The sequence below is a fragment of the Taeniopygia guttata genome, chromosome 2 (genome assembly GCF_048771995.1).
Source record: "Taeniopygia guttata chromosome 2, bTaeGut7.mat, whole genome shotgun sequence".
Taxonomy (NCBI): domain Eukaryota; kingdom Metazoa; phylum Chordata; class Aves; order Passeriformes; family Estrildidae; genus Taeniopygia; species Taeniopygia guttata.
In genome coordinates this window covers 71,676,614-71,689,371 of record NC_133026.1, presented here as the reverse complement: position 1 = coordinate 71,689,371, position 12,758 = coordinate 71,676,614, and the positions used below count along the sequence as shown (strand labels likewise).

Here is a 12,758-nt window from a genome sequence, read left to right as displayed (position 1 = left end):
ATGGAAACAATACTTCCAGTAGAACTGTTTAGAAACTTGCATTTGAACTTAAAATTTCCTCCATTTTCAGAAGTTAGGACAGCATAAATAACTGCACAGTGAGTAAAAAATGAGTAAAGTGGTGCTGAACACATCATACACCAATTGCCTGCTATCTCTGCCATCTATAATGATCTAAAATCTGGTTCAGCCTATTAATTACTTTGACAGAATGTTATACAGAAATATTCTCTTCTTTAGCTTATAAACATTTTAATTTTTTTAAATTATCTTTTAGTTTAAATTATCTTTTAGTCAATTTTTACGGCATGGTATAGGAAAATTTGGCTTCAGCATCACTAAATAAATTTTTACATTAAACAAAATTTTATTCTTTTATTAATATGTCATGTAACACTTTCTAAAATGAAAAAAAAAAAAAACAAACAAAAAAACCTCCCCTTATTTCTATTATTTCATAAAGTGACCTGAAATAGCTTTAGGGCAATACAACCAAAAATGTGATTTTTTTGCTGGTCACTTTGATATAAAGAAATAATAAATATAACTATTATAAAACTCCCTGCTCAGAAAACTTAAAAAAAAGTAAAGGCATTACATGTTTGTCTGACATCAACTTAATTAGTCCTTGGCAATTAAAACCACATGTAAGATCTGCTACTACTACTCATGTAGTGTAACAAGTTGTAAAAATTGAAGAAACTCCCGAAGACAAAAAAGATGATAGAGAAAGATGATTGTATTAAAGATGTCTGCATTTACTCAAAAGTAAGAATGTGTCCTGGTTTAATCCCAGGCAACTAAGTTTTATGCAGTTGTTGACTCACTTCCTCTGCAGAGCACCAATGACAGGATGGTGAGAATAAGGAAAAAAAAAATTAAAAAGAAAACAAAACCAACCAACCAATCCCCCCATCCAAAAAAAAAAAAAAAAACATCACAACTCATGGGTTGAGATAAGAATGGTTTAATGATTGAAACAAAGTAAACATAACAACACCAGTAATACTTGTAATATTAATGATTATAAATATTGTAATGAGGGAAAAAAGACCCAAAAAACAAAAACCAAAACCAAACAAACACTAGAAAACCCAAACATTCCCCCTCTCCCCCTGGAAAAAACCCCAAAGACCCAAGTGAAACAAGTGATGCATAGTACCATTGCTCACACCCACTGATCAATGCCCAGGCCACCCCAAAATTCCTCCAATAGTCACTAATCCATAATTTCTGAAGCCTTTCAACTGTTTCCAGCCTATGTCCACATATCCCTTTGGGGCACTTTATTTAGGAGCGATCCTGAGCTGACCTCTGTCCAACAGTGAGAATGTATTGGACAATACGCTGTAGGGAATCTCCTCCTGCACACTCCAGCAACCTCTGCCTTCACAGGTATTTAGTTCAGTAGAAGTTGGGGAGGACCCTACACTCCAATGCCACATTTCTACAAAGTTTCACCTGGCTGCTGCAGCTCAGAAAAACAAACTGTTTCATTTGGCTCATATTTTGCTCCTTGAAAAGTTGATTTCAAAGGTGAAAGTCAGATAAATTCCATTTTGACCACTGAACTTAGAGAAGAATGTTGGTTAGATGTGACTAAACTGCTGCTTAAAACAAGTTGTTGATCTTAGATTTTAAACTTTCTGGCATTAGCACAGTATCAGTGATAACTAAACATTCCTTAGATCTGAAGTACATTGGTGCAGGGAACTCCATGCTAGTTTCATTGTTGTCCCACAGTGGCTGCACCAGGGACAGTTGTGGTGTCCAGTAACATGTACTGAATCCAACCTGGGATTTCTGGAAGCATAGCTGTACTGCAAGCCTCAACTCATTAAAAGTAATGACTCATGTATTTTTATGTATGGGGCCTCTGCAAACTGGGTCTCCTACACTGGGCAATCATTGATAGGTACGGGCAGAGCAGTTAATGATAGGAGAGAAATTAGGAGATACCACTAGATCATATGTGGGCCTAGAAAAAAAATATAAAAGCAGACTTCTGATAGTCAGGCAAACTGTGAATCCGGCATGTGATCTACCAATTTTGGTATCTCCCAAGTACTGTATGAACCATATAAAAACTATGGTGCACTCAAAGTAATTAAAGTCATAGATAGGAGTTGGCAGAAAATACTGCTTTTGACAGTGGTGCATTTATATAAATTGTTCTGATTTTATCTAAAATGACTTCACAAGACTGACACCTGCCAAAATGATGATGCAATTTCATTAATACAAATCTTCTCTTAATAGGTATCTCAGCAGGTTTCTTAGAAAGCTGCATTATCTTCAGCATTTGAACCACATTGATCATTACCACAAGTGGAAAACAAAAGCTTATGTCCATACTGTAGTGGACCTTTTGAAGCTTTTTAAAATTTAACTGCTAACTTTCCTCTCTCCCTTTCTGAAATGAAACCTATTGAAGCTTTCAATAAGCACAATCACCATAGTAATTGATGCCACAAGCACAAATGAACCGAAAGATAAGTAATGTAATTGAAGATAAATTAAGACATTTTCAGAATACTCAGTGGTTTAAGTTATTTGTTTATATTTAGAGGTATTTCTCCAAGAACAGTAGTTTTGCAAGTTGTCACTAACCAAAATTTCCTTTCCTTCAGGCACTGTTATAAATTCCACAGTGATAATACAGATACTAAGAATGACAGTTTCTGTGTATTATTGTTACTTTGAAAAAAACCTCTAGAATATTGCCTGTAAGTGGAAAAGTCAGAATGTTTTTTTTCCTATCTCATTTATTAAAGAATAACTAAAGGATGACTGCATGCTTTGGACTTGAGAGAAAGACTTCTGTTTTCCATCCCTGACAGAAAATTCCAGCGTGATCCAGGCACACTAATCTTTGTCCTTTTTGGGGTTAGGGTAAACATCATACAGATGGTCACCAGATCTCTGTCAGAGCTTTAAAGCAAAGGGCAGAAAACCCTGCAGATTGGATATCAGCAGGAATCTCCATTTAGATATCTAAACTATCAATTTTGAAACTGGGTATGTATTAGGTGTGGTAAAATGGATTTCCACTCCCCACCCCACTCCACCCCTTTAGCTTATTTTTATTTTAAGGCATAAAGAGACATACTAAATCCAAGGAAAGTAAACGCCTTCCAAATGTACAAATTTGAGTAATCTCACTCTCCTGAATATTATATTTTGATATAAAAAATGATATGGAATAGTTTATTCTTGAGTTATTTGGAATTACACAATGTTGTTGAATAAATTTTTTGGTTACCAAAATTTATGAAGAAAATAAAAAATCTTAAATTATAGCAAATACTTTTCTTGTCACTTCTTACTGCTCTAGCAATAGGTGCTTTTTTTTCTCGGAAGAATCCATTATTGTAGTATTCCGATATTCTCATGAGCTTTGGTAATCTGCATTCAAGATGCAGTTGATAAGATTTCTTGAAATCTTTATACACTTAAATTTACTGTTACTGATCTGCGAAATAATTGATTTGTGGTCTCTCTCTTCTAGAACTGTCAGGGCATCAGCAACCAGAGATCAAGTTTTCTGAGGTATTCCCCACATAATTCCCCAAACACTTTTCCCAGCCTAACCTTGACCCTCTGTATCACCTTGACAAATAGCAATGGCATCTATCCTGGAGATAGTGAACTATCCTACCTGATGCAATGTGGTTTTTGTAATATGTCAAAGAGTAGTATTAGGAAATTCAGTATCTATTAATGACTGGGAGGAGAGCCCCCTCACTTGAAAATTGTCCTGTATGTCCCATAGAAAACAGTTTTAAAAATTAAATAAGGCTTTGTATCTCCAACTCAGGTATATATTCCTTCCCTGGGCATCAGTGATGTAGCTCTCTGTCTCTGCTCTGACACCATCAGTCAGTAATATGTCAATAGTACTAGGTTGACCCAGAACACTTTGTAACAACCTACAAGTGTTTGGAAGGGGCCTAACAGGATCCCAATGAGTCACACATTTGCTTGGCTTAGTAACAGATGATATCCAGGCTGCTAAGAGAGCACTGGAGGGAGCAGCCTTTCAAGCCAGACTGTATTAAAGACTGTCATACTGAAGAAGGTAAATGAAGAGATGGACAAGAAACATTGCAGGGCAGAACTCTACCCTCCACTACCTGGACTCAGGCCTCAAATCCCCTTTCTTAAACCAAAGTGGAATAGTAATAGAATTATTAGGTTTGCACACAGACGTTATAGATTTTTTCAGTGAAAAATACCTGTGTGTAACAAAACTGTGAACCTAGACAGTAAGGACACTGAAATCAGATACAAGTGTGGGTGGGGTAGCTGTCTACAGAGTAGAAAAACTGCACTTTTTCACATGCTACAGGCTGTTTGTTCTTCTGATTTCATGGAATCCTAGTGTCACTTGTCTGTAGAAGTTGTGCACGAGCATATTCTTCCACTAGATTTTTCAGATATAATTAAGGGCTGTGACCGATTATACTAGGGGAGAGAATGTAGAGGTACCTGCAAACTTGTGCAGGCAGAGATCAGCTTTGATATCCTTCCATGGTGGGTTTAAGCAAGCCAGCTCATATGTTATTATAATGCAGTCAGACAATGACCAGCATTTTTATTAAGATTTTCAGTTGTCACAAATCTTGGAAATTCAATTATGAAGTCTACTTTAAAAAAAACCAAGCAAATTTAAATAGCTCAGCATCAAGTGTTCGAACTTAGATATGTACATTCAACTTGGAAGCGAAATGCAAACAACTGAATGATGCATCAGTTATCAACCAGATCTAGAACATGTTAATTTTAAGAATTTGCTAGATGTTTTACCTTATGGTCTTACTCATGACTATATGAACAGTGTACCTCTAAGACCTTATAAATGCATTATTAGATAAGCAACACACTGAAGGAAATAATCCCCTAATTTTTGCTGAAGGACTAATCCTATCAAATGCTAAAATTACATCCACAGAGGGTCCTGAGTAATTCTTAAGATCTGGATTTTTGCCCTACAGGACAAGGAGTACTTATAAGAGAGAAGCACATTACCATGGTAATAAACTGTAGTTAATACATGAAATGAGGTAAGCAAAATGAATGATATGCCAAAGGTTAGATGTAATTAATATCACAAAATCTGTTACTGAAGGAAATTATTTTTGTCTGGTACCTTAATTCAAGCTAACTTCTGTATGCATACCATGACACCATTTTTAATTTCTTGATCACATTATTTTTCTCTTCAGAAGGGGTTACAGTCTTGAAGAGCCATTCAATGTTTTTTACTTTATATTGTTCAGTGAGTTTGCTCTTAGTCTGCCTTAAAGTCTTACTCCACTGTTAAAAACTATGTCCCAACAAGAGAACTATCTTTTCCTATGTTTTTTTACTGCCACCATTAATAATGAGCTAAAGTCCTTCATAAATAGTTAAACTTTCACAAGACCCTTCAGAAGTAAAAAACTCAAACTTATGCTAAGGTATAAATTTTAAGGAGCACTGTTTCCATTAATATGGGTGCCAAGTTTAGATAGCAGATCAAGACTAATCAGTCAATAGCTACACTTCTAAACAAAATCATCTGCCATAGCAATGAAAACATGAACAGCTTTCAATTAAAATTAAAATGTACTGATTCAGAATTAAAGAGTTTGCAAATGCATACTTGTTTGTAGTTTTCTTCCACACATAGATTCGAGGAAAAGGAAACTTAAACCAAGTTTATACAGTATTGAAAACTATAATTCACGAGAAGCATCTTTTTATACAAAATTAAAAGATCTTGGCTGCCTAAGTCTAAAATCTAACTGAGGACTAATTTAGGCATCATCCATTTGACCAAACAGTTTTAGAGAGAATAATTTTCCAGTGCAATCAAACCAAACAACATTAAGAATCAAAGAACATGACTATCTTTTCAGCACTCGGGAAAGGAGTGCTGAGTCACAGACTTCTTTGTTACCTCCTCAGAATTAATCTCTTTCTCACATCCTTCCAGCAGGCCTCTCACTGATGTAAGAAATCTTCATAGTAGGGACTAACTTTACAATTTAGCTGGAGACTCTTTTACTTTCTTCCCATTTCTTGGCTGTTCCCAGTTGTCCCAGTGCCCCATCTTAAATCCTAGTTCTCTTCAGAAATCATGCTCTCTCAATTCCTTATTCTCAGTCTTCATGCAGAGGAATAAACACAGCCCTTTTCATTGTGCTTATATAGAGCAAAAATGAAAGAAAATAAATTTCTGCTCTAAAAACCAAAAAGCTACAATGGCTTAAAGTCTGAATAGAGCATCTAGGTATTAATGCGTATTCATTTATAATATCTGGGACATGCATGAAGCAGTAATAAAATTTAGATCCCAATATTTTAAAATTACCTAACTTCAAAACTTATCTACTCTTTCTGATTAAGACTTTCCCTGATAGAAGATACTAATCACAGAGTACACATAAAAGAAAAACTCCTAAAAAATGCAAAACCACCTTTGCTTTTCAGCAGGAAAAGCATCCACTGTGACTGAACAGAGCCCCTTACAACTTAAAGTTTTAATTAAATCAAAAGGTTAGTGATGTCAGTGGGCTACAAGGGACTGCACTATTGAAAGATCAAAATTTAAGTTAAAAAAACCTCCAAACCTATTAAGTAGGATTAAAAATGTATGAAAATATTTCGAGCAACATGATGGAATCAATGGGAAGGCAGAAAAGCAACAGTTTAATAGCGTGGAAGATAAAAGTATTTTACAATGTGAACTATTATTGGCTTTTGAAAAATAAGGATGCATTTCCTTGGAAGTATTTAGATACATTAGCAGCTGTGTATTGCAGCACTTACCTGAAGCAACAACAGTGCTTGCCCATAATGTATTTTCTATGCTTAGGCTTTCATGAACTGCAGGATCACTGTCTTCCTGTTAAAAATAAGAACAGCTAATAAGTGAATCACCATCGCAAGAAGTTAAGAACCATATTAAACCATCTGAACTGACACAGGATGTTTGCATCTTTGTATGAATTATTGTATAATAGCATTCATTGCACATACACAGTTACAAATAACTTTCTAAAGAGTGAAATAATGTTTGAAGTTCATATTACTTCTATCCAATCATTTTAGAAGAACTAGTCAAAAGTATTTTAAAAGTAACATATCCTTTTCATCAGATGTATCAAACTGCAGAACAGTATGTTATAGTATACACTTAAAGCGAGTGTTGAACAGTAACTCCCAAATTAACCTTGTTCTGTATTTGAATCATGTATAATTCATACAGTAAGTTATGGTCATCATCACATCTGATCAACATCATATAAACTTCAGGTAAAAATATTTCAACTTTTAAAATTACATGCAGGCTTGTATTGTCTTACCACATGCTTACAAAATATATACTCCTTGGGAAAATATTTCCAATAGAAAACTGCTTCCATGATTACTTTAAACATTCCCTTCTTTTCCTCCCCTCTCTCCTCCCAAGCAATAATGATCTGCAGATTGTAAACAGACAATCTCTCATAATCAATTTGGTGCATGTACAGATTTGTTACTCATTAGCAGCTGTGAAATGTGCTGTTTACAACTACAGGAAACTTCAGGGGGTAGGATAATCAAGTGTATTTGATCAAATTACAGACTGTTGCTAAACATTTTGCAAAAAAGGGGAGATGACTTATTTATCAAAGTACACAATAAATTCTACATATTGTCAATAACCAAAACCTACACCCATTTTTCACCTCTATTTTTGAAAAAACCACCAAGCACAGGACAAACTGCATATAAATATCTGCTTCTAAAAAAGAAAAAAATCTCCAATTAAACACATAACGCTGTGTGCATAGATTAAGAGATCCCAATATAGCAAGGAAACTATAGTTCTTACTCTCCTAAGTGAGGAAAAATTATTATTTAAAAGGTGTGGAGAACCATTCTGTCAAAAACAGAGGGGAAGAGAGGGAGGATATGGAATTAGCCCTTAGAAGAAAATCAGAGATTTTTAATCAAGATTTATATTCTGACAATCTTGGGATTAGCTCAGTTGGTTAGGGCAAGGCGCTAATTATGCCAAGGTTATGGCTTCAATCCCCATTATGGGTCACTCACTACTTGATGATCGTTGCAGGTCCCTTACAATTCAGAATATTCTATGATTCTGTGAAAAATCATCAATAGTCTATGAGATTAGCCTTAAATTTAAAAAAAAAGGAGAATTATTTTTTGATTCTTACCTCAGGAATTAGTACTGCAAGAATTATTTGCTACACTCCTAAATCTTAATGCTTAGATTCCTAGTTTTATTTAAATTGTTCCCAAATTATTTGTGTTCTGTGATTATTTCTTGTGTTTATTCCAAACACCAAGTAAAAAGAACTAAAAAATGTTCAAAAAGAGCAATAAGGGAGGTCAACATAGCTTCTGAACTAGATATGACTAAATAAACATGATTTTTAATGGGGAATATGACAGGCATCTACGAAACAAGCACCTAAAAAGGGAGAATAAATACTGCTTATTTTTACCAAAGAAGAAAGAAGTCATAAATAAAGTCAATAAAATTAAAACAACAGGCAATCATTCTTAAATATATACTTAGGCTGTGTAAGCTCATCCTATTTCAATGTTTATAAGGTTACACAGGTTCAGGGGTGAACTGGGTAAGTTTAGAGAAGGAAAATACATTGCAGGTTACTTATAGAAAACAGCTCAAACTCAGAAAATTTCCCACATCTTGTGTTAAGAAACAGATGGCTCTTTTGAGGAGGTACTACTGTGCCTTACTCTAGTTGTATTCTGCTTCCGAGCTCTCTGCTTCTGGCTATTGTCAAGAACAGGATACTAAGCCAGATAAATCCTTTGTTTTCCCTTATTCTTCAGTTAGCAGATTTTAAGACTGAATTGTGAAACTCTTCTATACTACAAGAAGAAATCAAAAGCCCTGCAATGATTGTGGAGAGCTGACAACAGGGTCAGGAAAAAGTCACTTTTTCAATGTCTACCACTGCTACAAGATTTAGTGAAATACCTTCTTTTTAGTCATTCAAAATAGGAAAACATCAAATGAATTCTCTCTCTTTCCACTCATGCTCATCCACAGAATGGTCTGGCCAATCACGTATCTTCTGCTTATTTCATTATAATACTTTCATGTCTTTATACCCTTACCTAACATTTTCAACTTTCTATAGCTCATTCAATTTCCAAAATATCACACCTTCCATGCCCAAACAGATTATGACTTACTCGTATTTTTCTTTTGTCGAAAGTTACTCAAAGGAAAAATACACAGTGCATTTAAAGATTATGAGTTTAGCAGTTTCACACTATTTTTAGTGTGTAAAAATTTGTAGTTCTAGAGAGATGGTAGGGATAGATGAAGCAGGGAAGGACAAGAACAGCATTTCCTGAGCGAGACCAGACCTATTTTAAGGAGAAATTTCTGCAAATTTTCTGACACTACCAGAACAATATATGTTTCGGGTTAAATGAAATCCATCACTCACTCCTGTAGCAGAAATTTGACATACAAGGGCTTCTTTGTCCAGCTGACAAAGTTTCCACTTAAGGTCTTCTGGGTTGAATTTCATTTGGCAGCTGTATGTTTCTTGGTCTTTGAATTCTGAGTTAAGTTAATTACCAGAATACTGCAGTTCAGTATTATATTCAAGCTCCATATTCAGGCTCAGTTTTTTAATCTGTGAGCAGAATTGATCACAGAGGGTTAAATTGTCTATAGTTTCTTTTCAGAAATTAGTCTGCAGCTCTTGCATGGGCAGAGAGAAAGGAAAGATGATCAGTGAAATAAAAATTGAATACTACACATTCTCAGCCCTTTCTTTATTAATTTCATAAAGTCCCTTCATGAATTCATAATACAGCTGACCAAGGATCACGACAAATTTCAAGGAGCCATTTAAAAATTTCAAAGCTATGATTTTTAAGAAATTTTTGTAAATAACAGGAGAGGTCTTTGAGAAGAAATATCTAATCCTTGAATGAACCAGTGTACCACTTCTTTTTGACCTTTTGTATTTTTGTTCCTGCATGACAGGATGCAGTACAAAAACTCCCATCAGCTTTTGTAGGAAAGTGGAATACATATTAATTTATTTGAATGACTGAAAGAGAGTCCTTCCTCAACTCAACTCCACAGTTAATTTTTCTGGCTGTGTTTCTTTTACTGGGATGTGTTTTGGACAAGGTGAGATTAGGTTCCACACACATTAGCTCCCTAGTCAAGTTGTCTGTATAGTTGTTACTGCTAGCATAAAGAAAGGGCAGTCAAAAGGATTTGCAAATCATAATGCCATTCTCTTCAGTGGCAACATAAAAGTAAGCCAGATTGAATTGAACCCAACCATTGCTTCAAAACAGGCAATTCTTTAACAGCAAACATGAATTTAATAAATAATTTAATGTTCTCTCTACTAAAATGCAAGGCATATCCAAGAAAAAATCTGTATAATTAGCATCAGGCCAGAGATTCTACTCATAAATGAATACAGCTACAGCTACATGATGCTGCAGGTTTTGCATCATGGTAGGTTTTTGTTAAGCATCTAACAAGATGTTATATTGTAAAGAATTATATATATTATACAATATAGTTCTGTACCAAAAAAGATTATTGAAGTAGTTGAACCAAACTCAATGGCATTTGCTTTCTAAGCTTGCTATTAGAAAATAGCATTTTCTAAAATAATTAAGATATATTTCCAAAGTAAATGAAGAGACTATGGGGACAGCACAGAGCTGCAATACAGAAGACATAAAAGGAAAATATTCTTAAGGGAATAGTGAAAGAAAAGCCCAAATTCAAACAAAAAATAGCCAAGGTTAAAAGCAAGAGAGACCTTCCATGATTCTATACAGAAGTAAGCAACAGTTAAATAATACTGGCTATGCCAACACATACTGATGTGATGCTCTAGAATACTCTTCAGGTTCTAACTGGTACAAGTTGGGTTAAGAAGTATGGTTATCTTTTATTGTCTTTTTACAGATTTTCAATATTGATAAAACTGCTCCCTCATTTATCAAGCCTACAGAGGAGCATCAGACAGAAGAAAAACTCTAGTAGTTACATCTGTTTACATCTTTATTTTGTACACTACTATTTAAAAATAAGCTCAGTGAAGACCTGGATGATGCCCTCAGAACAAATCTCATAAATTTCCATAAAACACTAATTTAGCTCATCAATTGTTTTTTGAGAGGTTGTCTAGTAAATGTGAAAGGAGAAGAGAAATTAATTTCTGCCATTATTTAAGGACCAGACATGATCATGTAAGCACACGCACTCACTTTCATGCACTGACTGCATATCCAAAATCTATGGAGAACCATGGAAAAAACCCCAAAATCTATGGATAACAATGGAAAACAACTCCATGTGAAGCTGGCAGATAACACTAGAGTACAGCAAACCTTTTATGCCTCCTGACATGGTTATGTAGGTGTTCTGCAAAAGGTATGTTCTATCTGCTCTCAGTTTTTTTGTTGATAGATTTGTAGTTAGACCTTGCTTGCTCATAAAAACACTTGCACTGTGCTCCCAAGTTTCTCATTTGTTTTATGAATGCACACTTTTTGAAATTATCTAAGTTTGTCTTTTACATTGTTAGTACTCTGTCGCCATAATGGGGGAAAAAAGAAAAAAGAAAAATCAATGTGCTATTACCCTGTCAACGTACCCTTGCAAGAATTCTTTGAACATCAATGCTTAAGTAGAAAAAATGTATGCATTAGCATCACTAAGCACACTAATTTATTTTGCTTTAACATAAAATAGAAATTAGATGCAAGAACTGATTTATTGTAAGAAGCAAGGGCTTACAGCAAAAGCAGAAAGATAAATCAGTAAACAAATGTCCTAAAACAACACTTCACAATGCAGGAGGTACACCACTAACAAAACTGAACCTTTGAAAAATCTCTAGCGTGATTCACTCTGAACCAAATTTGAGGGCAATGCCCTCAGATGCTTTACAGAGAAGTTCAGTTTAAACTGTCCTTGCTACTGAAGCAAGGATTAAAAAAAAAAACATATATGCAAACCTGAAACCATAAAATGCATCACAGTTATTTATACATATTGGGATATTTGGATCATATAGCTCTTATGGCGCGTATAAACAGAATCCACAACACAAATGACTGTGATGATTTCCCAATGTCTCACAACAGAAATGACTGTGATGACTTCCCAATGTCTCAATTATATATACATTATACATTATATATTATATATTATGTATTCTATATTATGTATTATATATTATACATTATATATTATATATTATATATTTATTATATATTATATATTATATATTATATATTATATATTATATATTATATATTATATATTATATATTATATATTATATATTATATGTTATATGTTATACCAGAGGTGTTAAAAAGATTCCCAAGAGTTCAATATGTGTGTAGGAAAGTACACACTTAGCCACCGAGAGGAATGAATTTACAGCTGTTAATAGAATTTTCATTTGGACAATTGGTTAACACAAGGTATAAGTAAACACTGTTGCTTACTGCTTTAGAAGGTGTGAACAAATGACATTTACTTTGTAGGCAGCATGGACTATGTAACTGGTATAAATTTGTCTTTGAGAGCCAGCAACTGCAATATCTCATTCATCAGTGTATTTACAATTGTGAACTGGAATTCCAATTACAAAAAAAAAATCTATTACCAATTTGAGTCATGGATAAAAAACCCTTCTCTTTACCTCCCCAGCAGTTAAGTCTCTCAAATTATCT

At 34.3% G+C, this 12,758-nt stretch overlaps 1 protein-coding gene across 3 annotated transcripts in view; it reads right to left on the bottom strand.

The window, feature by feature from the left end:
* Nucleotides 1–12,758, bottom strand: part of ATP9B (ATPase phospholipid transporting 9B (putative)) — a 157,156-nt gene that overhangs the window by 70,623 nt on the left and 73,775 nt on the right. For all 3 annotated transcript variants that reach the window (XM_030265599.4, XM_030265600.4, XM_072924195.1), the window contains one exon: nt 6,814–6,889. In XM_030265599.4, the coding sequence (XP_030121459.3) occupies nt 6,814–6,889 (76 nt within the window). The remainder of the gene's footprint in view (nt 1–6,813; nt 6,890–12,758) is intronic.